The sequence below is a fragment of the Lithobates pipiens genome, unplaced genomic scaffold (assembly GCF_037356315.1).
Source record: "Lithobates pipiens isolate NorthernLeopardFrog02 unplaced genomic scaffold, aLitPip1_a1.2 Scaffold_16, whole genome shotgun sequence".
NCBI classification, from domain to species: Eukaryota; Metazoa; Chordata; class Amphibia; order Anura; family Ranidae; genus Lithobates; species Lithobates pipiens.
Window position 1 is genome coordinate 23,299,823 of NW_027507748.1, and position 26,095 is coordinate 23,325,917.

The following is a 26,095-nucleotide window of genomic DNA, read 5'->3' on the forward strand; positions in this document are numbered from 1 at the left end:
TCCCAAAAATGTGTCAAAAATGTCCAATGGGTCCCCCACAATGTCGCAGTCACAATAAAAATCGCTGATCGCCGCCATTACTAGTAAAAAAATAAATAATAAAAAATTATTATTAAAAATGCTATAAAACTATCCCTATTTTGTAAACGCTATAACTTTTGCGCAAACCAATCAATAATCGCTTATTGCGATTTTTTTTTACCAAAAATATGTAGAAGAATACGTATGGGCCTAAACTGAGGGAAAAAAATGTTTTTTTATATATTTTTGGGGGATATTTATTATAACAAAAAGTAAAAAATAATGCGTTTTTTTCAAAATTGTCGCTCTATTTTTGTTTATAGCGCAAAAAATAAAAACCGCAGGGGTGATCAAATACCAGCAAAAGAAAGCTCTGTTTGTGGGGAAAAAAAGGACGTCAATTTTGTTTGGGAGCCACGTCGCACGACGATCGCGCAATTGTCAGTTAAAGCGACGCTGTGCCGAATCGCAAAAAGTGGTCTGGTCTTTGACCAGCAAAATGGTCCGGTCTGAAAGTGGTTAAACTCACGTGGGAAATTAGTACTGAAAAAATAATTTTTTTAGATTTGGTAATTGAAAAAACTGAAGAAGGATTAAAAAAACGTATATGTATTTTAAATCTGTAGATAGGAACAGCTATCTCCCTCTAGATAGCTGCCATCATTTTAGATGAGGGGTTAACTGATAAGATTAAGACGTAATTGTTCTGACAATTCAGTATTTCTTCAACAGGTGGAATTGATTGGTGAGAGATTTGTAAAAAAAAGGATACCAAACTGAATTTATTAAAGATAAAATGAATACTGTATTACAATTGGATAGAAATAAACTAATACAGGATAATATAAGAAATGAAGAAAGAAAAGAGATGGTCCCCCTAATTATGGACTACAATATTCAATTTAAACAAATCGAAAAAATAATTAAGAAATATTGGGAGGTTATTAAAACAGACCGTCATTTATGTAAGATCCTTCCAGAAAAACCCAAATTCATTTATAGAAGACCTCCCACCTTGAGGGATAGTCTAGCAAAAAATGTACTAGACCCCCCCCCCCCCCCCACCAAGAAATTCCTTTCCTTTTTTAAAGGCAAGGGTTTTATCCTTGTAAAAAATGCTACGCGTGTAGGCATACAAAGGAAAATAAAAAGAAGAAGTCCAACTTTTCCTCAGTAGTTACCGGAAAGGAATATGCAATTGATGATTTTATTACATGTCGTAGTGAAGGTGTGGTATACCTTTTAGAGTGTCCGTGCCACATCCAATATGTGGGGAGGACTAAAAGGGAACTATGGAAGAGGCTAAGAGAACATGTCCAAAATATTAAAAAAGGCTTTGGCAAACATAGTCTGTCAAGACACTACGCCAAATTTCATAAAAAAAGACCCCTCCTCATTAATGATTTGTGGGATTGAAAAATATAAACCACATTGGAGGGGTGATAATAAAATTATAAAGATAAGTCAGGCAGAATCTCGATGGATTCACGAATTATGTACCTTTAGCACCTTCAGGACATAATGTCCAATTTGATTTGAACTGTTTTATCTCAAATTATTAGTTAGATTAATATTACCTGATGTTCCTTAATATGTTTATAGATTACCTTCCATAGGTCTATATTATCGATGATGGTGGCTTTTAGACTTGATGTTTCTTGTTCTAAGGACTAATTATTTTATATTTATTTAGTTATTCGATTAATAATATATATGAGTCCTGCAGCCATCTGTGGGGGTATTTTTATCTTTTTTATCTATTTTTATGCTTTATTATATAGTATTTTTATATTAAATTTCTTTACATAAAATTGATGAATGGACCTATCTACTAAGTGTCCACTAGATGGCCTCATTATTATGTTTTTTATTCTTGGTATAGAATAGATTATCTAAATTCATTATAGGCTTTACCCACAAGATGGCCACATTGAGCACTCAGTTGGATTGCTAATCATTATTTTATATTGTTGTGATGCATTCTATATTTCATCCACAAGATGGCCACATTGGGTATTTATTTACTAAGTCATGTTTTTTAAGCTTAAAGTGGTTGTAAACCCTTACACACCACTTTGACCTACAGGTAAGCCTAGATTAAGGCTTACCTGTAGGTCCAAGAAATATCTCCTAAACCTATACGGTGTAGGAGATATTTGCCCGAAGACAGGCACCGCTGTCTACGGCGCATGCGCCGTAGACAGCGGCGCGCAGGCGCACCGATTGCGGCATTTCCAACAACGGAGCTGCCGCGCGTGTCGGCTCCCGTGCGCATGCTGCGAGACCCCACTGAAAAGATGGATGCGGCGGACTACAGGGGACAGCGGTGACATCGCTGGCTCCTGTGTCAGGTAAGTGACACATAATGGACTACTATGCGATGCATAGTAGTCCATTATGCTTTCCCTTTGCAGGGAATAAAAGAGGAAGTAAACCCATCAGGGTTTACTTCCTCTTTAAAGTAAGGTTGCTTTTATTAATAGTATAATGAGATTATAAGTCGTTTTTAATATTGAATTGGTATTTTAAATACTAAGATAAATTGAGAAGCAAATTATGTAGCAAATGAGATTGGCCTGCTCCGCTGCCGTATGAATAATGCGACAGCTGAGTGGACCGTATATAAGGAAGAGTGACACCTGACCCCTTTACCCTTTGAGAAAGTCACGTGGTATGTGACGCAACGCGTCAGGGAGGAGCTAGGTGTCAATCATCACTTCCGGTCGCGGCCGAGACCGGAAGTACTATTGTTTACATTCGCGAATTGCTGGATTTACATGTAAGTGTGGATATTTTTATGAATAAAGTGGATTTGATTTTACTACACATTGGAGGCCCCCTTATTCTCTTTCCTCATTATTATATAACCCGGATTGTGGATTGTGGAGAATACAAGCTGGTGCCCCAGAGTTTATATTTGGGAGGAGGTGGAAGATTGTTAGCCCACTATCCCTGAAGTGTGATCCGGTCCCTAGGGACCTTGATTAGAGGTGAGAGGCTGGGGGAAACAAGGTGTGCACCATAAGCACTGAAGTGTGAAGGAACGGTGTAGTCTGCACTTTTATTCACATTGCATGGTTACCATTAGGGATGAGCCGAACACCCCCCCGTTTGGTTCGCACCAGAACTTTCGAACGGACCCCAAATTCATACGAACGTTAGAACCCCATTGAAGTCTATGGGACTCGAACGTTTGAAATTAAAAGTGCTAATTTTAATGGCTAATATGCAAGATACTGTCCTAAAAAGGGTTTGGGGACCTGGTTCCTGCCCCAGGGGACATGGGTCAATGCAAAAAAAAAGTTTTAAAAACGGCCGTTTTGGCGGGAGCACTGATTTTAACCACTTGCCGCCCGCCCTATAGGCAATTAACGGCGGCAAAGTGGTTTCATAATCCTGACCGGACGTCATATGCCGGGGGCGCGCATCGCGGCGATCGTTGTTGCGGGGTGTCACTCTGACACCCGGCAACTACGATCTCGGTAAAGAGTCTCCGACGGAGACTCTTTACCATGTGATCACCTGTGTCCAATCACGGCTGATCACAGTGTAAATGGGAAGAGCCGGTGATCGGCTTTCCCTCAATCAGCTGCTCCTCTGACAGGGGGGGTCTGTGCTGATCGACCAGGGACGCCACCAGACCACCAGGGAAAAGGTAATAAAGGTCATAATCCTCCCTAGACCACCAGGGATGCCATTCAGCACAATGGGTGCCAATCAGTGCCCATAATGGATGCCAATCAGTGCCCACAATGGGCATCACTGATTGGCATGCATTATTGTTTGGCACTGATTGGCATCCATTACTATAGTATAACACCGATGCCGCCTATGAGTGCCCGCCTGTGCCGCCTATCCATGCCCACCTGTGCCGCCTATCCATGCCCACCTGTGCCGCCTATCCATGCCCATCCGTGCCGCCCATCCATGCCGCCCATCCGTGCCGCCCATCCGTGCCAGCTATCAGTGCCAATTTGTGCCACCTATCAGTGTCCGTCCGTGTCGCCCATCCGTGTCGCCCATCAGTGCCGCCTATCAGTGCCACTTCATTGGTGCCACATTGGTGCCCATCAGTGCCGCCTTATCAGTGCCCATCAGTGTAGCCCCATCAGTGCCCATCAGTGAAGGAGAAAATGTACTTATTTACAAAGTTTTGAAACTGAAACAAAAAAAAAATTTTTTTTTTCAAAATTTTCGGTATTTTTTTATTTGTAGCGCAAAAAATAAAAACCGTAGAGGTGATCAAATACCACCAAAAGAAATCTCAATTTGTGGGAAAAAAATGATAAAAATTTCATTTGGGTACAGTGTAGCATGACCGCGCAATTGTCATTCAAAGTGCGACACCGCTGAAAGCTCAAAATTGGTCTGGGCAGGAAGGTGTTTACCGTATATACTCGAGTATAGGCCGACCCGAATATAAGCCGAGGCCCCCAATTTACCCCAAAAAAACTGGGAAACTTATTGACTCGTGTATAAGCCGAGGGTGAGACATGCCTGTCCATCCCTGTGTGTCCGTCCATCCCTGTGTGTGTGTCCGTCCATCCCTGTGTGTGTGTCCATCCATCCATCCCTGTGTGTGTGTCCATCCATCCATCCCTGTGTGTGTGTCCATCCATCCATCCCTGTGTGTGTGTGTCCATCCATCCATCCCTGTGTGTGTGTGTGTGTGTCCATCCATCCATCCATCCCTGTGTGTGTGTGTCCATCCATCCATCCATCCCTGTGTGTGTGTCCGTGCAGCCTTGTGTGTCCAGCCTACCTGTGTCCCGAGCCTCCGTCCCGTGCCTCCGTCGTCCCGTGCCTCCGTCGTCCCGTGCCTCCGTGCCTTGCCTCCGTGCCTTGCCTCCGTCCTGTGCCTTGCCTCCATCCCGTGCCATGCCAGGATCGCCGCTCTTCGTCGGCGCCTCGGCGGCCATTCCTCTTTTCAAAAGCCGCGCCTCCGTCTGTGATAGGCGGAACACTCAATTTCCCAGCAGTCTGTGTTCCGCCTATCACGGACATCCTCTCATCCTCGTCCGTAGTATGAGGATGAGCGGATGTCCGTGATAGGCGGACCACTGACTGCTGGGAAATTGAGTGCTCCGCCTATCACAGACGGAGGCGCGGCTTTTGAATGGTAGAATGTCCGCCGTCTGTCTGCTCGACACGCTGATCGAGCAGGCAGGCGGCGATGACTCGAGTATAAGCCGAGGGGGGCACTTTCAGCCTCAAAAAAGAGGCTGAAAATCTCGGCTTATACTCGAGTATATACGGTAAGTGCCCTGTATTGAAGTGGTTAATGACGATTAAAGTGGAAAAAAAAAAAAGTGAAATATTCCTTTAAATATGGTGCCTGGGGGGTGTCTGTAGTATGCCTGTGAAGTGCCACGTGTTTCCCGTGTTTAGAACAGTCCCTGCACAAAATGACATTTAACGGAAATAACGTAATTTAAAGCTGCTTGCGGTTTTAATGTTATATCTGGTTCCTGCAATATGGTTGAAAATCATTAAGAAAAAAATGGCATGGGTAGCCCTCCCTGCCCATTACCAGCCCCTTTGGGTCTTGTACGCATATTAAGGAGAACCCCGTACCCATATTAAAAAAAGAAAATGCATGTGGCCCCCAGGCCCTATATACTCAGAACAGCAGTATACAGGCGGTGCAAACAAGACAGGGACTGTGTAGGTTTGTTAAGTTGAATCTGTTTGTAATTTTCAACTGGTACATTTTTAAAGTGTAGCTCCAGTCAAAAAAACTATTTTTAAGCTTTTTGGAAAACATAGGGAAGGGTTATCACCCCTGTATAATTTGTTTTGTCGTCCATCTTTTTTCATCTCACTTGCTGTTGTCTCCTTCCGTTTGCAAGTAGGAGATGTTTGTAAGTTGGATGTTTGAAAGTAGGGGCCTGCCCTATATGCTCTGCAGAAATGGCGGAACAAGGTGTTGGTTTTGCCACAACATTGTAGGCCCTCAAAGTGACTCTTGGTGGGCGCTGGAGCGCCCTGCTGTGAACGATTATATCAAGAATTGTAATTACATGCCATTGTTGAACAGTGGTAGAAAAATTGACCTTTGGTGGTTGTGGTGCTGGTGCCACAACACTATAAGTCCTCACAGTTACTCTGGGTGGGCACAGGAATGGGCCCTCCTGTGAAATATTATATCAAGAATTGTAATTACATGTCCCTGTTAAACAGGGGCAGAAAAATTGGGCCTTAGGCACTGGTGCTGGTGCCACAACACTGCAACCTCTCCCATATACTCTAGTTTTATTGCAGGAATTAGCCCTGCTGCAAAGCATTGCATCAAAAATTGTACTTAAACGCCCCTGTTAAACAGGGGCAGAAAAATTGAGCTGATGGCATCACCCAGAAACAGAAATGTTCTTCCAACATATCATCGGAGGAGGAAGAGGATAGACAATCAACATAACAGGACAGTCACTCAGCATCAGCATAGGCAGTCTTGAAGGGATGTGATATTTCAAAAAAAATTATTCTGTTACATCAGCTTCAGGTGCTTGGTAGCTGTGGGTGATCCAAGACTGATTCATCTTGATGAAGGTCAGTCGATCAACTGATTCGGTAGACAGCTGCACCCTGTGATCGGTAACAAAGCCACCAGCAGCACTGAAGGTGCGTTCCGAAAGAACGCTGGATGCAGGACAGGCCAGTAGCTCAATTGCATACTGTGCAAGCTCTGGCCAGTGATTCATCCTCAAGACCCAGTAAGCCAGAGGATTTTCGGTGGGAAAGGTGTCCAAGTCTGACCTTGCCCCTAGGTATTCCTGCACCATGTAAATCAGACGCTGGCGATGGGTGCTGGAACCGATCATACCTTGGGGCTGCGGACTAAAAAATTGTCTGAAAGCATCAGTCAGACGGCCACCTTCTCCACCACTCCTTCTGACCGATGCCTCAGCAACACGTTGTCCAGGACCAGGAGTTTGTAACCTCCCAGTCTCTGGGAACACGTTGCACAGACCTTTCTGCAAGGCCTCCCGGAGATGTCTCATCCTCTGCTCCCTCTGCGATGGCACGATAAGGTCGGCAACCTTACCCTTGTACCATGGATCAAGGAGAGTGGCCAGCCAGTAATGGTCCCTCTCCTTGATCCGAAGAATACGAGGATCCTTCCGCAGGCTTTGCAGGATCAGGGAGGCCATGCAGCGTAGGTTAGCTGAGGCATTCGGTCCGGAGTCCTCTGGGTCACTAAGGACAACATGATCCGCAGCTACCTCCTCCCAGCCACGTACAAGTCCACGTGTTTCTTGGGACTGTAAATCATCCCTACAAGACGGCTGCTGCTGCTGCTGATGCTGAGTGCCAGCCTCCACCTCCATGCTGACACAATCCTCCTCCTCCTCCTCTTCATCCTCTTCCTGTGTGATGGGTGGCACAGCAGGAACACTGTCTGGATAAAAGGGGCCTTGAGAGGCAAGGAAGTCCTCCTCTTCCTGCCTCTGTTCTGCCTCAAGTGCCCTGTCCATTATTCCACGCAGCGTATGCTCCAAGAGGTGGACAAGAGGTACAGTGTCACTGATGCATGCACTGTCACTGCTCACCATCCTTGTGGCCTCCTCAAACGGTGACAGGACAGTGCATGCATCCCTGATCATGCCCCACTGGCGTGGTGAGAAAAAACTGAGCTCCCCTGACCCTGTCCTGGTGCCGTAGTCGCACAGGTACTCATTGATGGCCCTCTGCTGCGTGTGCAGCCGCTGCAGCATGGCCAACGTTGAGTTCCACCTGGTGGGCATGTCACATATAAGGCAGTTCTTGGGCAGGTTCAACTCCTTTTGGAGCTCAGCCAGCCGAGCACAGGCATTAAATGATCGGCGGAAATGCACACAGACTTTCCTGGCCTGCTTCAGGACATCCTGTAAGCCCGGGTACCTGCCCAAGAACCGCTGCACCACCAGGTTAAGGACGTGAGCTACACAGGGCACATGGGTCAGTTGTCCCTGTCGGAGGGCGGAGAGGAGGTTGGTGCCATTGTCGCAAACCACCATTCCTGGCTTAAGCTGGCGTGGTGTCAACCACCTCACGGCCTGCCCTTGCAGAGCTGACAAAACATCCGCCCCAGTGTGGCTCCTGTCCCCCAAACAAACCAGCGCAAGCACGGCATGGCATCGTTTTGCCTGCGTACTTGCGTAGCCCCTGGAACGCCTACGGAGCACCGCTGGTTCCAGGGGCGGGCTGGGCCAGGGGGCAGGGATGCATTTTCCCCCCAGGCTGCTCTCTAAATCCCCGTAAAAAGGCCGATGTGCTGCCAGCTGAGAACTGAGCATGTGCAGTTGGCAGAGTGTTACTACTGAGGGAGGCTGGCAGGGCTGGATAACAGCCCAGAAGCATGCAGGAACGTTAGCGCTGTGAGTGGACATCTGTCATGTCACAGTGCTGTTCCCTGCTTCTGAGCTGACAGTCTGTGTCCATTCCATTCAGACTGAGCACAGCCGAATGTAAGAGGGTGGATCCGCTCCGCCTCCTCCAGCCCCCTCTCTCACTGTGCCCGCCCACAATCCGGGCAGCCTGTGTGCTGCGTCTTTGAATCGGGAACATTCAAACTGAGATCCCTCGGTGATCTGTATGGGAAGCTCTGGAAGCTGATAACTGAGCCTTCTGTCTGCTGAGTCCTTCCAAGTGAGTGAGCTGTGACCGGCCTCTCCCCCCTCTCTCTCCCAAATTCCTCTCCCCCCCCCCCTCTCTGCAGATAAGGAGGTTTCTTTCAGCAGCATGTACAGTACCTGCTCCTATGTACTATAATGTGAGCTCACACTGGTCTGCTGCAGTGTTGGTCATCTCATGGTCTTCCAGCATGTCCCATAGACTTCTATTAGTTTGCACATTTTTGCTGCATTTTTTGAAAGTGCACAAAAACGGCTGCATCTTTGGTGTGCTATTAAAAAACTGCAGCAAAAACGCACAACCTAAAACAAGCATATGGGACTGCGGCTAAGGAAAACTGTGTGCATAAGCACTGCGGCTAAACTGCAGCACACCAGTGTGCGATGAAAGGCTTGTACACACTTGCAGCAGGCACTGCCACTCCACTGAAAAGTGATCAATGCCCAGGTCACTTTTGCTAATGCTCAGCAGCTCCAACCAGAGCTGTCAGCTTTTTTTTTTTTTTTTTTTTCAACTCACTGGATTGAGAAAAAAAAACAATAGTGGTGTGTACAGGGCTTTACTATGTTGATAAAGGAATCAAGCAATTTTCTTGAGGAGTGGTCTCTCTGTGCGGACAATTTGGAGCGATGTCTCTCTCTGCCTGGTGCAATCAAATGCAGCAAAAATGTGCCCCATCAAATGCAGCCTCGCTGTGCCCCATCAAATGCAGCCTCGCTGTGCCCCATCAAATGCAGCCTCGCTGTGCCCCATCAAATGTAGCCAATGTTACCCCCCGTCGGCATTTAACCAGCACCACACCTCGCCCGCTGTCTGACCGGCACTTACCTCATCTGTGTGGCAGGTCAGGCAGCGAGTGATGGCTGGGAGCTGTGGGACAGGCAGCGGCTCCTGTGTTCTCTATGCTTACTCCATGCTTTTCCTCCTGCTAGACATCCAATAGGAGCGCCTGTCCTTTCAGCCAATCAGGTGACGGATATCAGACCCTCTCTTCCTGATTGGCAGAGAGGCAGTTCAGTGTTAGAAAAGCAAATATTAATTTGCTTTTCTAACACGCCTGGGTGGGCTCTGAGCACAATGATCTGCGCTCCGAGTCCACCCTATTTTGAAGCATATTAGACCCTATGGTCAAACTGCCTGAGGTGAGGTTGGGAGAAGTGAATGAATTAGAACATACGTGTGTCATGGGAGCATGAGCCAGCAGCAGAGGAGGAGATCACATCCTTAAATCTGAGCCAGGGTTCATGCTGGAACTTGTAGTACTTTACTTTTTGGGATGTAACACCCCAAAAGTGAAGGACTAAAGGTCTCAGCATAACCCCTCAGAGCTCAGGATGTGTCACCCCCCCAACTAGTGAAGGACTACAGGGCACAGCATGAACCCGTGGGATCTAAGGGGACACATCCTTAGATCTCAGGAGTTAATGCTGGCACTTGTAGTTTGTCTAGTTGCGGGCGGGGGGGCAGGTCCTCAGCTCTGAGGGATTCATACAGGGACTTGCTTGCGGTTTAGTTCCTAGAGGCCATGGTAGTACAAGTCCCCCACAGGCCCTGGAGGGCCACATTGTCCTCCCTGCACCCCCCACCTTTGCGATCATGAAAAACCTTAGAGACTGTTTTCCCGATCCACCATTTTGCCACCACCGGTTCTATGGGCCACTTGACTGGACTTGCCCCCCAGGCCTAAGGCTGCCAGCCCTCCCCTGGCTGGTTCTGAGGACAGAGCACTGGAAGAGGCCACGGAGGAAGAAGAAGAGGAGGGGGTGGAGGAGAGAGGTGTGTCACAACCAATAGTAGCATTTTGGAGGCGTGGTGGCGGAACAACCTCCAACACTACTGCACCTTGTCCTGCATCCTTCCCAGCTGCCAGAAGAGTGACCCAATGGGCCATGAAAGACAGGTAACGTCCCTGTCCATGCCTGCTGGACCATGAGTCAGCGGTAATATGCACCTTACCGCTGACCGCCCTGTCCAGTGAGGCAAGGACATTGCCTTCCACATGACGGTAGAGAACCGGAATCGCCTTCCGTGAGAAAAAGTGGCGTTTGGGGACCTGCCACTGAGGAACCTCACATTGTACAAACTCACGGAAGGGGGCCGAGTCTACCAACTGAAAAGGCAGCAGTCGAAGTGCTAGCAATTTAGCCAAGCTAGCATTCAACCACTGGGCATGTGGATGGCTGGGAGTGAACTTCTTTCGCCGGTCCAGCAGCTGGGGCAGGGACATTTGCCTGCTATAATCGGACGTGGGTGTACTGCTAGCAGAGTTCCCGGAAGCACTTGGCTGTGACACACCTAATTCTACACCTTCATTCCTCTCAGAGCAGGTTTCAGAGAGGACTGAAGGTCTAGTGGGGTTGGAGATGCCAGCTGATGAGGAGCAAGGAGAGGTCCGCTTTGTTCTTTGGTGTGGGTCTTTGAGGTGCGCTTGCCAACGAGCTGCATGGCAGGTCAACATATGTCTGGTCAAGCATGTGGTGCCCAAGCAAGTGATGTTTTGGCCACGCGAGATACGCTTGAGACATATGTTGCAAATAGCAGCGGTGCAATCTGATGCACTTGTCTCAAAAAAGGCCCACACCAAAGAACTTTTAGAATAACGCGCAGAGGCAGCGCCCTGCACAGGCGGAGCTCTGCGGTGTGATTTAGTCGGTATGCTGCCCCTAAGCTGGCCCCCGGAGTGCATCCTGCCTCGTTGGACATTTGCCTCCTCCTCCTCCTCCTCCTCTCTCCTACCAGGCACCCACGTGGAGTCAGTGCCCTCATCATCCCCTCCCTCTTCATCGCTGGAGCAAACCTGGCAGTATGCTGCAGCTTGTGGAACATGACTGCCAGATTGCACTGCATTCATGCTACTGCCTTCCTCTAGCTGAGTATCATCATCAGAGCCTACAAAACACTGGGCATCCTCCTGGAGCATGTACCCAACACTGTGCTCAAAGAGTTCAGGAGACTCCTCAGGAGGACGTGGTGGGTTTAGGGAAGGAGTCACTGATGATGATGACATTGAGAGGAGGGAAGACGATGCGTTGGCAGCTGCTTTGCTAGTACCCTGAGCCTGGGTGAGAGAGGATGAGGAGGATGAAGAGGGCTTGGTCATCCACTCTACCAAGTCTTCGGCATGATGCGGCTCAACATGTCCAGCTGCCGAAAAGAAGAACAAGCGTGTCTCATGGCCACGTGCTGATGATGACGATGCACCGCGTCCACGACCAGCACTGTTGTCTCTAGACACAGAGCCTGCTTGCCCTCTTTTATCGGCTCGCGCCTGTCTGCCTCTCCTTGCTGGCCTTCCAGACATGGTAATGGCCTGAAGGGAGTTGGGAAAACCAGCAGTTGGGTAGTGTATATTGTGCTGGAAGCACACAACACCCACTAACTCCTGCAGATGGCTCAATTAGAGAAGAGCTATGTAGGTGGATATAGTGGTGTATACTGGGATCAGAGCACGCAGACAGTACGCACAATCTCCTACCACTGACTGCAAGCTCTATTTAAAACGAGCAAGATAGCTAGCTATATAGATGGATATAGCGGTCTATACTGGGTTCAGAGCACGCAGACAGCACACACAATCTCCTACCACTGACTGCAAGCTCTATTAAAAAAGAGAAATATAGCTAGCTATATAGGTGGATATAGCGGTGTATAGTGCGGTCAGGGCACGCAGACAACAACCACTACAGAAGAGCAAGAACGAAAAATCGGCCGATAACGATCGATGTATACTGTGTTGAAGGTACACAGAACACCCACTTACTCCTACAGAAGCCAACACACTACACAAGGCCGCCGCGCTGGCGGCCTTATATAGTGTGGGACGTGTACTACACAGCCTGAGCTATGATTGGCCACAGGCATCCTGCCTGTGGCCAATCATGGCTCTCCTCGCTGCTGCCGCTGTGATTGGCCAAGCATGCGGGGCACAGTGCATGCTTGGCCAATCATGAGCCAGCAATGCACTGCGATGGCGCATTGCATTGTGGGCCGTGAGCGCCACACGAATTTGGCGCAAACGGCCCATAACATTCGGAATTCGCCGAACGGGCAAACAGCTGATGTTCGAGTCGAACACGAAGCTCATCCCTACTAGCCACCCATAGTGATAAGAACCTTCAGGCTGGTGGGACAGGGATGGATAATTAGACTCTGATCCTTGCAATATTTGGGCAATTCCTGCCTTGCTAGGTGGAGGTAAAGGGTGCTTTTGGCAGTCAGATCTCATTAAGATAAGGAGGTGGAAACTTTGCATATGGTGAGATGTATAAAACTTCATGGGGAACGTTCCCTGGCTGTGGGAACAATTCTTCTCTGAAGGTTTCATCACCTGGAACAGGTTGTTACTTGCTGCTAATTATATAATTAAACTGTATTGACTAAATACACCTAAGCACAATAAAATATAGTCACGATATTATACTATATAGTCAAAAGTATTGGGACACCTGCCTTTACACGCACCTGAACTTTAATGGCACCCCAGTCTTAGTCCATGGGGTTGATGTCAGCACTCTGTGCAGGCCAGTCAAGTTCCTCCACCCCGAACTTGCCCATCCATGTCTTTATGGACCTTGCTTTGTACACTGGTCCAAATCATTTGGTGGAGGGGGAGATTACGGTGTGGTGTTCTATCGGGTTGAGGTCAGGACTCTGTGTAGGTCAGTCAAGTTCCTCCACCCAAAACTCGCTCATCCATGTCTTTACGGACCTTGCTTTGTGCACTGGTGGGCAGTCATGTTGGAACCATGGAAGGAGCCATCCCCAAACTGTTCCCACAAAGTTGGGTGCATGAAATTGTCCAAAATGTCTTGGTATGCTGACGCCTTAAGAGTTCCCTTCACTGGAACTAAGGGGCCAAGCCCAACCCCTGAAAAACAACCCCACACCATAATCCCCCCTCCACCTAATGATTTGGACCAGTGCACAAAGCAAGGTCCATATAAACATAGATGAGCAAGTTTGGGGTGGAGGAACTTGACTGGCCTTCACAGAGTCCTGACCTCAATCCGACAACCTGACCCGAATTAGAGCAGAGACTGCGAGTCAGGCCTTCTCCTCCAACATCAGCACCTGACTTCACAAATGTGCATCTGGAAGAATAGTCAAGAATGGTTTAAGCCAAATTCTGACCCAACCATCGGAATGTCGGAGCTGAAACCAAGACTCATCAGACCAGGCAATGTTTTTCCAATCCTCTATTGTCCAATTTTGGTGAGCTTGTGTGAATTGCAGCCTCAGTTTCCTGTTCTTGGCTGGCAGGAATGGCACCGGCCTGGTCTTCTGCTGCTGTAGCCCATATGCTTCAAGGTTGGATGTGTTGTGCGTTCAGAGGTGGTATGTCTCTTTTGAATGGTCTTAGTCTATAGAGTACCTGCAATGGTGAGACTTTTCAGGTTCCCCTGCATACACAGCTCCTCTGCTGAGGCTGCACTGTGCAGGACCTGCAGTGACTATGGCCCTTTTCACATGGGGCTTCACTTATTATTATTATAAATGTTTTATAGCTCTGACATATACCGCAGTGCTGTACAGAGAACACTGAGCCAGCCACATCAGTCTCTGCGCCAGAGGAGCTTACACTCTAATATCTCCTCATATTTTTTGCTTATTTTCATAAACCTTTTTACATCTGTCATGATCCAGCCGTGGGGACAGAACATTTAGATCAGGGGTCTCCAAACTTTCTAAAAAAGGGCCAGTTTACTGTCCTTCAGACTTTAGTGGGCCGGGACTGTGGCCTGTGGAAGTAGAACATACCCCAGTGTCAGTGGGAGTAAAAAAAATAGTGCCTGTAGTCAGTAGAAGGAGGAATAGTGCCCCATTGTTGGTGTCAGTGGGAGGAATAGTGCCCCATCATTGGTGTCAGTGGGAGGAATAGTGCCCCATCTTTGGTGTCAGTGGGAGGAATAGTGCCCAATCATTGGTATCAGTGGGAGGAATGGTGCCCCATCACTGGTATCAGTGGGAGGAATAGTGCCCCATCATTGCTGTCAGGGGGAGGAATAGTGCCCCATCATTGGTATAAGTGGGAGGAATAGTGCCCCATCATTGGTGTCAATGGGAGGAATGGTGCCACATCATTGGTATCAGTGGGAGGAATAGTGCCCCATCATTGGTGTCAGTGGGAGGAATAGTGCTTCATCATTGGTATCAGTGGGAGGAATAGAGCCCCATCATTGGTGTCAGTGGGAGGAATAGTGCTTCATCATTGGTATCAGTGGGAGGAATAGTTCCCCTTCATTGGTATCAGTAGGAGGAATAGTGGTCCATCACTGGTGTCAGTGGTAGGAATAGTGCCCTATCATTGGTGTCAGTGGGAGGAATAGTGCCCCATCATTGGGATCAGTGGAACGTATGGTGCCCCATCATTGGTATCAGTTTGAGGAATAGTGCCCCATCATTGGTGTCAGTGGAGGAATAGTGCCCCATCATTGGTGTCAGTGGGAAGAATAGTGCCCCATCATTGGTATCAGTGGAAGGAATAGTGCCCCATCATTGGTGTCAGTGGGAGGAATAGTGCCCCATCATTGGTGTCAGTGGGAGGAATAGCGCCCCAACAGTCAAACACTATCATTATCCATGGTGCTGTACAGACAACATTGCACCAGTTGCGTCAAATCCTTGTCCCGGGGGAGCTTACACTACAGAGTATCTCACAACGGTTTTCGCTGATAGAGCGCCTAATATGATGACCAATAAAATACAATGACTTATAATATCAGTGAAAATACAAAATGTAAGATGTAATTTGTTTCTAATGAACGTTTTTTTCTGATCTTCTCAGGTTGAGACCGGAGTGAACACTTATAGCCACGTTAAAGTCTTCGTACCTCTGCCTCAAAAAAACGAGGGACCGTCTTTGACGGCACTGCAGATGAATAAGACGAAGGACGATAAACTGTTTTATTTCTAAGATGGAGATGATGACGATGATGAATTATATCCCGGATGATATCAAATTGTCCTGTAATCCTCTTCAACTCTCCTTTTGGCAATTCCTTCGATCCCTTCCCCTCAGTCCCATGGTGTCCTGGCACCTCAGAGCTACGAAAGGCAAATTTACTTCTGCTATGTCTTCATTTCAAGTAAAGTTCCCTGTTATCTGTATGTGGGGCTGGATTTACTATCAGAAAAGGCAGGCTTGAGCCTACAGGTTTTGTTACTTTAAATAGGTTGTATGGGTAAGCCAGTCCAAGCAAACGATTTCCATTTGAAATTGATACCGCTCGAATGCCCCAATCTGTTATCCCAGGCTGACTGAGCAGAGTGTTTGCCGGTGCTGGTTGGGTTGAATACGGGCTCATCAGACACATTGAGGACTACAAAAAAATGGCGCACGTCCATACGCTGTCTCAGCATATGGTGAGCTCCTCTTAGTAAAAAAAATGGCTCTGCCTTGGTTACTTATGAGAGAACCCCCTCTAACATGTATTACCCAGTAGGCACCTAAGTGTAGAGGTCATTACTAAGAAATGTGGCTGCTTTCAGCACCGTAAGAACTTTGTATTCATTGGCTACATACATTGTACAGCACTGTGTTCCAGCAGTGGTAAGGGGACTTCTTGTCCCACATCTGGAACAAAATATAGAGCCGCTCAGCCATTCACAGGAAGCCTTGTATTTTTATGAATGAATAGAAGGCTTCCTATGGCTGAGATGGAGACCTGTGACATCATCCATCCATCTCTCTACCTCAGCCAATCAGAGGAAGCCTTCTATTATAATCTCCCTGTGAATGGCTGAGCAGTGCTCTATTTTGCTCCAGATATGGGACAAGAAGTCCCCCTTACCAACATATAATGTACATAGCTGATGCATACAAAATTTATACAGCGCTGGCAGCCTCTATGATTAGGCCCCTACTGGACGAAACATGTTAGAGACGGTTCTCCCATAAGTAGGAAACCAAGTTCAAGCCATGTTTTTACTAAGAGGAGATCACTTTATGCCGAGTCAGGGTGTAGAAGGGCACCGTTTTTTTGTACTTCTTCTTGATGTGTCTACTGGAAAAAAAACAAGTTAGAGGGTGTTTTCCCATAGGTAGGAGACCAAGCTGAAGCCATTTTTTTACTAAGAGGAGATCACTTTATGCTGAATCAGTGTGTAGACAGGCACCAATTTTTGTAGTTCTTGATTTGTCTACTGGAAAAAAAAACATGTTAGAGGGTGTTTTCCCATAGGTAGGAGACGATGGTCAAGCCATTTTTTTACTAAGAGGAAATCACTTCATGACAAGTCATTGTTTGGACAGGAACCATTTTTTGTAGTTCTTGAGGAGTCTACTGGAAAAAAAAAACATGTTAGCCCTTGTACACACGGTCGGAGATTCGGACAACCAAATCCGTTGGATTTTGTCGGTCGGATTTTGTCCGAAACTGTGATGACGTTATTTCGTTACAACGTGACTACGTTCAGGCTAGTAGCCAATAGCTTTGGTGTAGGAATTTGATCTGAGCATGCGTGGCACTTTGTCCGATTGGAATTCTCTACACATGATCGGAGTATGTCCGATTGGAGCATTTTGTCGGAAAATTTTACCAACAAGTTGTAAAACTTGGCCCGTCGGATACTCCGACGGAAACAGTCCGATGTAGACCACACACAGTCGGAATATCCGACAAAACAGCCCGATCGGACACATTCCACCAGAATCTCCGACCGTGTGTACAAGGGCTTAGAGGGGGGTTTCCCATAGGTAGGAGATAAAGGTCAAGCCATTTTTTTCTAAGAGGAGATCACTTTATGCCAAGTCACTGTATGGAAGTGTGCCATTTTTTTTTGTAGTTCTTGATGTGTCTACTGGAAAAACATGTTGGAGGGTGTTTTCCCATAGGTAGGAGACCAAGCTCAAGCCATTTTTTACTAAGAGAAGATCACTTTATGCCGAGTCAGTGTGTGGAAGGGCACCGTTTTTTTGTAGTTCTTGATGTGTCTACTTGAAAAAAAACATGTTAGAGGGGGGTTTACCATAGGTAGGAGACCAAAGTCAAGCCATTATTTTACTAAGAGGAGATCACTTTATGCCGAGTCAGTGTGTGGAAGGGCACCATTTTTTGTAGTTCTTGATGAGTCTACTGGAAAAATATGTTGGAGGGCGTTTTCTCATAGATAGGAGACCAAGTTCAAGCCATTTTTTTTTACTAAGAGGAGATCACTTTATGCCAAAGGAATGTGTGTGGACAGGTGCCATTTTTTTGTAATCCTTGATGTGTCTGACAAGCTAGTATTCAACCCAACCAACGCCTGCAAACACTATGGCCAATCAGCTGGGATTACACATATTGAGCGTTATTAATGTCAAATGGAAGTAGTTTATTTGGGCCAGCTTAGTACCATACTGATGCCGGAAAACAGTGCTGTATAATGCATACTGCATATATTTATACAGCGGCAGCATTTATTTTGGAAATAATGTTTTGGGCCAGCTTGGCCCAAATGAGCTATTCAAAATAAAGTAAGGTTATACGTTCAAAACTGAGGTTTTATGCCACCAACATTATTCCTGTGTCCATGCAGATGTAACCTGAAACACATACAGCCCTAAATGGGAGTACCACTTGGTACAGCGTTCAGCCACTGCATATTTCAGCCTATTGACAGGTTACTGGGATCTGGGCTACATGCTGCACCTGTGCATCCTGGGTGCCCAAAAACACTCATATGTGATGCACATGGGCCTGAGCGCTAGTGTGCGTATGAACTAAATGAGTCTGGAGCTGCTTTTACGGTCTACTGTTGAAATGCCCTTCCCTTCCTATCCAGTCTGACTCTAAACTTGAACACTTTTGCCCCATAAAAACCGCACACGGTTGGGTCTTCCAACAGAAAATGTTAGATGGAAGCTTTTTATCGAAAATTCCAACCATGTGTAGGTTCCATCGGACATTTTCCATTGGAATTTCTGACACACAAAATTTGAGATCTGGATCTCAAATTTTCCGACAACAAAATCCGTTGTCGGAAATTCCGATCCTGTGTACACAATTCCGACGCACAAAGTTTCACGCATGCTCTGAATCAAGGAGAAGAGCCACATTGGCTACTGAACTTCATTTTTATCGGCTCGTCGTACATCACCGCGTTCTTGACGTTTGCAATTTCCGACCAACTTTGCATGACCGTGTGTATGCAAGACAACTTTGAGCCAAAATCCATCGGAAAAAAATCCCATGGATTTTGTGGTCGGAATGTCCGATCGTCTGTATGGGGTATAACAGTATATATTTCATTGATAACGTACCTGTCAGTAAAATTCCATTCTCTTACTGATCAGTCAACTCCGGTCATGTTGATTAGAAGACAGATTTATTACAGATGTACAGTACAAACGGATGAGGGACCCTTCCAGCAGAAGGTCCACAGCAAAATCACACATATAAACCTGTAAGCAACTACTTTATAGTAATATTTGGCAACCTGCCATTGGCTAAGGCACACTGGTGACTCATGGTGCATTGTCAGCTTTATTGCCAAATCAGGGGTGTGTCTATACAAGGTTTCCTATTATGTAACATCTGCTAGTTTCTTAAGTATTGCCCCAGGCATTGGTCAGGATTTAAGAAAGTTGCATAAACATTAAGCCAGCGCCCTTTTTAGCTACACAAAGTACATATACGAAACAAGGCAAATATCGATATCACCTGTAATTCTTTGCATATTTCTTATCATTCCCTCCTCTGATATCTATATTTGCCTCCTCAATTTATTATTTCAGTGCAGGTCCGTTCCACAACTGGGTTTTCAGACCTTACTTCATTCAGAGGAGTACTCTCATCATCATAGATATCTTCTCCTTGGGGAACTGTGTGGTACATTGTCCTGGTCATGGCTGTCTCAATTAATCTTTGAGAGAGTCCTCGAATACAGGGAATACAACAACATCCACAAATGATTAAGATGGGTAAAACCACGGCGATAGAGATCAAACATGAGGTGACAAGTCCAGTCCATTTCCCAAACCAACCTTTAAGCCAATTTGTGAATGTATCATTAATAATAGTTTTCTGCAAATTCATTCGATAAAGCTGTCAATCCTTCGAGGACTCTAGTCACGATTCCTCCAGGAGCTGTATTGTTAGGAATAAAGGTGCAACACATACCGCCAAACATTTTACAGACCCCTCCTCTTTCTGCTAGGATCATATCTAATGCCATCTTATTCTGCCATGCCATCAGAGAGGTAGGGGCTAATTGCTCTGCTAATCCCTTAACTGCATCCCTGGTGTAGTTTACAAACCTTTGTTGGTTATAGTGTATATATAGTTAATCCAGTCAACATTCTTGTTTACTGTCACCCACCAAAGAAGAGACTCAAATCCAGCTGCCACTTGATTCCTAGCCTTAAACTCGCTCAGCACTCCACGTGGAACCCCAATCTCATCCATGTAGATCTGGGGGTTAAAAGACCCTGCAGGAGAGGTGTCCCTTCTGCTCTTCTGGTGACCCTTCTTCCAAGGGGACTCGGACAGTAAGCGCAGAGGCATTGCCAGCTGTACCAGGGCACAATACCCTCGGGAATTGGCTGGGATTCTCGCTTTGAGCCTCTTATCTCTGCATAACCACCAGACGTCCGCCCTCTGGGTGTCATGCTCAACCCAGTCATCACCCCCTCCCTTTACAATTTTGTTAATCCTCTCCATGCAGTAGTCATCTGGTAAAGACCCCAAATCTGCGCCACTCTCATTCCCTGGAAGTGCAAAACAAGTAAAGTTGCCAGGGTATGCCATGACAGCTGGGGGTATCTGAGGTCTCTGAACCTGGGGAAACAACAAACTTAACGTGTGACAGGAAGTGTTAGTGTCAGGTTTGTATGTTTTTTTGATACAGCTTTAGCATACACCCTAATCCATCTGGATCTGTATTATTATTTAAGGGAAAAGGCACTGTAGCTAGCTGGGGTCTGGTCCCTGCACAGACCAAGCAGTTCTCTTTTTTAAGGGTATTAGCGGTATATATTAAACATTCAAGTGATTCATTCTTATCCTGGTATCCTGTTTCTAATGTTATAGTTTCTTCCACTGTGAGATTGGTGAATCTTACTGTGGGTCCTAATACCTCTACTGTAAATTGGTCCTCATTAGCTAATTCTTTCTTCTTGTTTGTCTCATTCTTTGGTTTGACTTCAAGGAAGAATTTTCCCAAAGGGTCAGTTTCTGATATCCAAGCTCCTATAAGGTATAACCTCTGATCTTCTAGTTTGGGGTCCTTCAGGGAAATCAATAATATATTGCAATTCTTTGGTTCTGTACAGGGAAAGTGGGCTGCTTTAGTTATGGTTAATCTATTCTGTAAATCTCCTGCTGCTGGGATCTCATATCCCCAATCCTGGGCTGCAGTTGTCCACATGACTGAATCCCAAGTAGTACACCCGGTAGTTCCAGCCAAGTAGCACACGTATTTGTCTGCCCAGGTCAGCTTACCTGCTTCTACCTTATCTCCACAATCTGTCATCTGGCAGAAATCCACCGGTATAGTACTGGTGGTTCCCTCAACAAAGGTGAGGTTCAATGCTCTTCCTGTCTCTTCCCAATTGATTGGTTCCACTATCCTCCCGTGTCTCCTACCTCCCCGTATAGAGACCTCTCCTAGAGTCACCAATGCTGCCACGAGGAAAAAAATCCCTACAATCCTATCTGAAGTGAGGGGGGCCTAAATAGGGCCTTTTCTTCACCAAGGTTGAGACAAGCAGACCTTTGATCTGCCTCCCTTTGTAGTTGGACTTTCCCCCTCCTTCAGTCTTTCTGTCCTTACTCTGCCTATGTTTACCTTTTTACAGTGGGATTGGTGAATCCAGGTAGTCCTTTCAGCAATTCTTACTGCGGTGGGAGTAGTAAGGAGTACTTGATATGGACCACCCCACTTAGGGGAGTGCCAGTGCTTCTTTTTGATCACCTTGATGAGGACCCAGTCTCCGATTTGTACATTATCTTCTCCTATGGGCTCTCCTTCTGGAATGGAACACACTTGGTTAATTTATTTCTATTTTAATGATCTTAGTATGTGTTCTGCTGAGGTTCTCTCCACTTCCTCTGTGTGGGTTTGATTTGGTAATAAAGGTATTTTATAAGGTCCACCATACATCATTTCAAATGGACTCAGCCCCTCCTTAGTGGGGGTGATGTGCATGCTTAAAATAGCTAGTGGGAGACAGTACATCCAATTTTTCCCTGTCTCTGCCATAGCCTTTTTTAGCTTGCTCTTTAATATCCCATTATGTCTTTCTATGAGCCCTGCTGACTGAAGGTGATATGCACAGGGATTCTTTACTTCTATACCCATCACTTCTGTCAAGTGTTTTATGGTCTGATTTACAAAATGTGGACCATTATCACTATAAATCTTCTCTGGTATCCCAAATCGTGGAATGATATCTTTTAGTAAGGCCTTGGCTACTGTTAAGGTATCAGCACTTCCTGTGGGAAATATCTCTAGCCATTTGGTCAATGCATCAATGATTACCAAACAATATTTCTTCCTTATACATTTGTCTAATTCAATAAAATCCATGCAAATGTGTTGGAATGGATATTGAGGTGTGGGGAACGTCCCTTTCCGTGGTCTTATGCCTCTCTGAGCATTGTCTCTTGCACATATAATGCATTGAGAACAAAAAGTTTTTGAGTAGTAGTTTGTAAAGCCATAGGCTGCTACCACTTTATTTAGTATCTCACTCATCCCCCTGTTTGACACATGTGTTACTCCATGGGTCAAGAATGCTGCATACTTAAATAAAGTCTTTGGCGGGACTGGTTTGTTCTCTGGAGAGATATATATGTCCTCCTGGAGGGTGCATCCTTTTGTGACCCAAAGTTGTTTTTCAGATGGGGGTGCATAAATTTGCATATCCTTCAAAATTGTGTGATCTAATTGTATATCTTCCTGTTGTGCTAAGATTTGTGTAGATTGATTAGCTGCTTGTTTAGCAGCTTTGTCTGCTTTTTTATTCCCCTCACATATTGGGTCTTTGCCTTTTGTATGGGCCTGACATTTACATATCGCCAGCTCCATTGGAAGCTGGATAGCATCGAGTAATCCTAAAATGAAATCAGTATGTGAAATGGGTTTGCCCCCAGAAGTGACCATTCCCCTGTTTTTCCATTGCTGGGCAAATACATGCACTGTAGAAAATGCGTACTGGCTTTCTGTGTAGATAGTGGCCTTTTTCCCTTCAGCTAGGGTACATGCTCTTGTAAGAGCGATTAATTCTGCTACTTGTGCTGAGTAATGACTAGGTAACATTTCAACTTCCTGTACCTCTGTTTGTGTGACGACTGCATATCCAGTAGCATTCGTGCCATCAGGATTCTTTCTGCTGGATCTGTCAACAAAAAGTGTAATGTCAGAATGTGGTAATGGGGTGTCTTTAAGGTCACTCCTAGGTAATACCTTCTCAGCAATAGCAGCCGTACAATCATGTTTTTCACCATCTGTTGGTATTGGCAGAAGTGTGGGGTAGTGCACCTTTGGATGGTTATATGCAGTTGTGTCAAAAGCACAGTCATACAGGATAAGTGCCTTGCTGGGCTAAGGTGTGAAATTTTCTGTTGTAGTAATATTACTGATACAGCATGTGGGACCTTTAATATGAGCGGGTGATACAGTACAATGGAGGCTGAAGCCGTAATCGCTTCTGCTGCTGCGACCACTGCCTGCACACATGGGGGAAGTGCTCTTGTCACATTATCAAGTTTAGTGGAGTAATATGCAATTGGTCTTTGTTTACCCCCCATGTGTCTGTGTCAGTACTGATGTCATGTGTCCATCTCTTGAATCTACAGTTTGCTCATACAGTTTCTCATAGTTGGGTAGTCCCAGCACTGAGGTGCTTGTTAATGTTCTTTTTAATTCAGTAAAAGCTGTCTCACTTTCTTCAGTCCACTGTATGTCATCCTTCTCTGTTCCCTTCATTCCTACCTCTTCCTCTATACCTGCCCCTGCCTCTCCCCCTGTTGCCGCCCCAACCTCTCCATCTGTTCTCGGGCGCGGCATCAACAGTATATTCCTCCCCATCATCCTCATTATTGTCACCTTGCAAGAAAACTTTCACTTTCACATTCTTCTTTCCTTTCTCCTTAAGCCACCTTTCATTATGTTTTGTGCATTGTAACGTGTCTAACACTCCAGCTGTTCTATATGTGACCATACTATTTGTGATATACTCTTTGTGCTCTGGTTTTAATTCAAAAAGTATTCTTCAGCTGTTGCTGATATGCACTATTGACGTCCTCTGATTCTGGTAACCGGGAGTATGATTTGAAAATTTCCCTTAATCTATTTGAATAATCGTTAACGTTTTCCTTATCCTCTTGTGCAGTCATATTGATCTTTTGCCAATCTGTGCACTGGATGAATCTATCAGTTATTCGTTGGAGAAGATTATTTACTCTCGCATTTAAATCTGCGTGATTTGGAGCAAGAGGGAGTCCCCTATTCCCTTGGTGGTCCACTGCGCATGGTTCCCAGTCTCCTTTTACTGAGGCCCAATCCGGCCCCAATACACATCTGATTGCCCGCTCTACCTCAACCCCATTTAATTTATAGCTATCTCGTAGCCCTTGAATATTTTCAACAAATTCTGCTGGACCTAATTTGGGGTGCTTAATATGTTCGGTGGCTTTTTGCACATCACTTTCAGTCCAGGTCCGATATACGGTCATAGTAAGAGACTGCACTTGTCCATTTATGTTTTGACCTGCCATTGGATTAGGGACCTCAATCAGAGGGCACATATTCTCCTCCTCGTCCTCCCCAGGGTATCTTGTGGGAGCTCTTCGATTTCGGGCTGTTTCCCCCGCCTGTGCCCACCCCTTAGCAATGGCTTCCATTAATGTCTCTATCATGGATCTGTTTAACCTAGGGCTGTCATGGGCTTGTGCAATAGGGGAGATGCCCAAGCCTTCCTGTGGGGGCTGGTTGGGTCCCTTCTGGGTGGTGGAGGCTTGAAGGGGAAGAGGGTGTGACTGCAGGATGAAGGGGTTAGTTCTAGCCCCCTGCGGCAGGGTGGGATATGTTGGCTGTGGAGGGGGCGGGGCATGATAGGGCGGTGGTTGCTGCACTATCCAGTCCAGTTTTTTTAACCACAAATCTGCAGGGACACAGATATATATATATCTCTGCCTTAGCAAACAAATTCCCTACCATTAGCATTTAAGCGGGCCTTTTATCAATTTGTAAACCACCAGACTAGCAACTCTTGGATCATGAACAATAAGAATACAAGAAAAGCAAAAATATCAAGACACTCCCCACTCAGTAGAGAATCCAAAAAAAAAAAATCGCTGCAGTAAGGTTAAACATGAGGAAGAAAGACCAAGAGAGTTAGTCTCATGTGTTAACAAATGCAGCAAAAGGAACAGTGCTGGAAATATTGCTCTTGAGAGAAAAAGAGAAAAAGAATCGATCTATGGGGGGGAAGTGTTGCTGAGAAAGTTAGCCTACTCGCACATTCACTTCCTCTTTTGTCCCAACCATCAAAAACCTGAAATGGCCACCGTGACTCTCTGTAGTCTATCCAGATTACTTGTAGTCACTATTCACAACAATTATCAATCATCTTCCGGTACCTTATATTTTTTGTAATCTGTCTCGGACAGCGGGCTACGTCTATTTACCATAGGCAACATCCCCAAGTGCCTCTGTCTTCGGCCCCTGTGTCACCTAGCCACAGTGCCGGCATACTCAATAAATGAAAAAAAAAAAATTACCTTTCACAGACGGAGGACTGGATCGAATAAGTCCAGTAGCAGAGCTTAGGTGTGGTTCCGGAACCGACCAGCCTCTTTTGACCACTAAACTTGAGTGGGAGGACCTAGGTCTTGGCGAGAGGGAGTCTGATACTCACCGATATTTTGGACGGAACCGTTCGATCCACCACCTAATCTTTGCTTCCGGCTCGAAAGGACCATGATGTCAGTAAAATTCCATTCTCTTACTGATCAGTCAACTCTGGTCATGTTGATTAGAAGACAGATTTATTACAGATGTACAGTACAAACGGATGAGGGACCCTTCCAGCAGAAGGTCCACAGCAAAATCACACATATAAACCTGTAAGCAACTGCTTTATAGTAATATTTGGCAACCTGCATTTGGCTAAGGCACACTGGTGACTCATGGTGCATTGTCAGCTTTATTGCCAAATCAGGGGTGTGTCTATACAAGGTTTCCTATTATGTAACATCTGCTAGTTTCTTAAGTATTGCCCCAGGCCTTGGTCAGGATTTAAGAAAGTTGCATAAACATTAAGCCAGCGCCCTTTTTAGCTACACAAAGTACATATAAGGAACAAGGCAAATATCAATATCACCTGTAATTCTTTGCATATTTCTTATCATTCCCTCCTCTGATATCTATATTTGCCTCCTCAATTTATTATTTCAGTGCAGGTCCGTTCCATAACTGGGTTTTCAGACCTTACTTCATTCAGAGGAGTACTCTCATCATCATAGATATCTTCTCCTTGGGG

The 26,095-nt window shown here is 45.9% G+C and overlaps 1 protein-coding gene across 1 annotated transcript in view; it reads left to right on the plus strand.

Moving 5' to 3' along the window:
• LOC143981671 (cystatin-B-like) overlaps positions 1-15,738 on the plus strand; it is a 170,694-nt gene extending 154,956 nt beyond the window's left edge. The window contains exon 3 of the mRNA XM_077479674.1: positions 15,416-15,738. Within this exon, the coding sequence (XP_077335800.1) occupies positions 15,416-15,544 (129 nt within the window). The 3' untranslated portion in view covers positions 15,545-15,738. The remainder of the gene's footprint in view (positions 1-15,415) is intronic.
• The last annotated feature ends 10,357 nt before the right edge of the window (positions 15,739-26,095 follow it).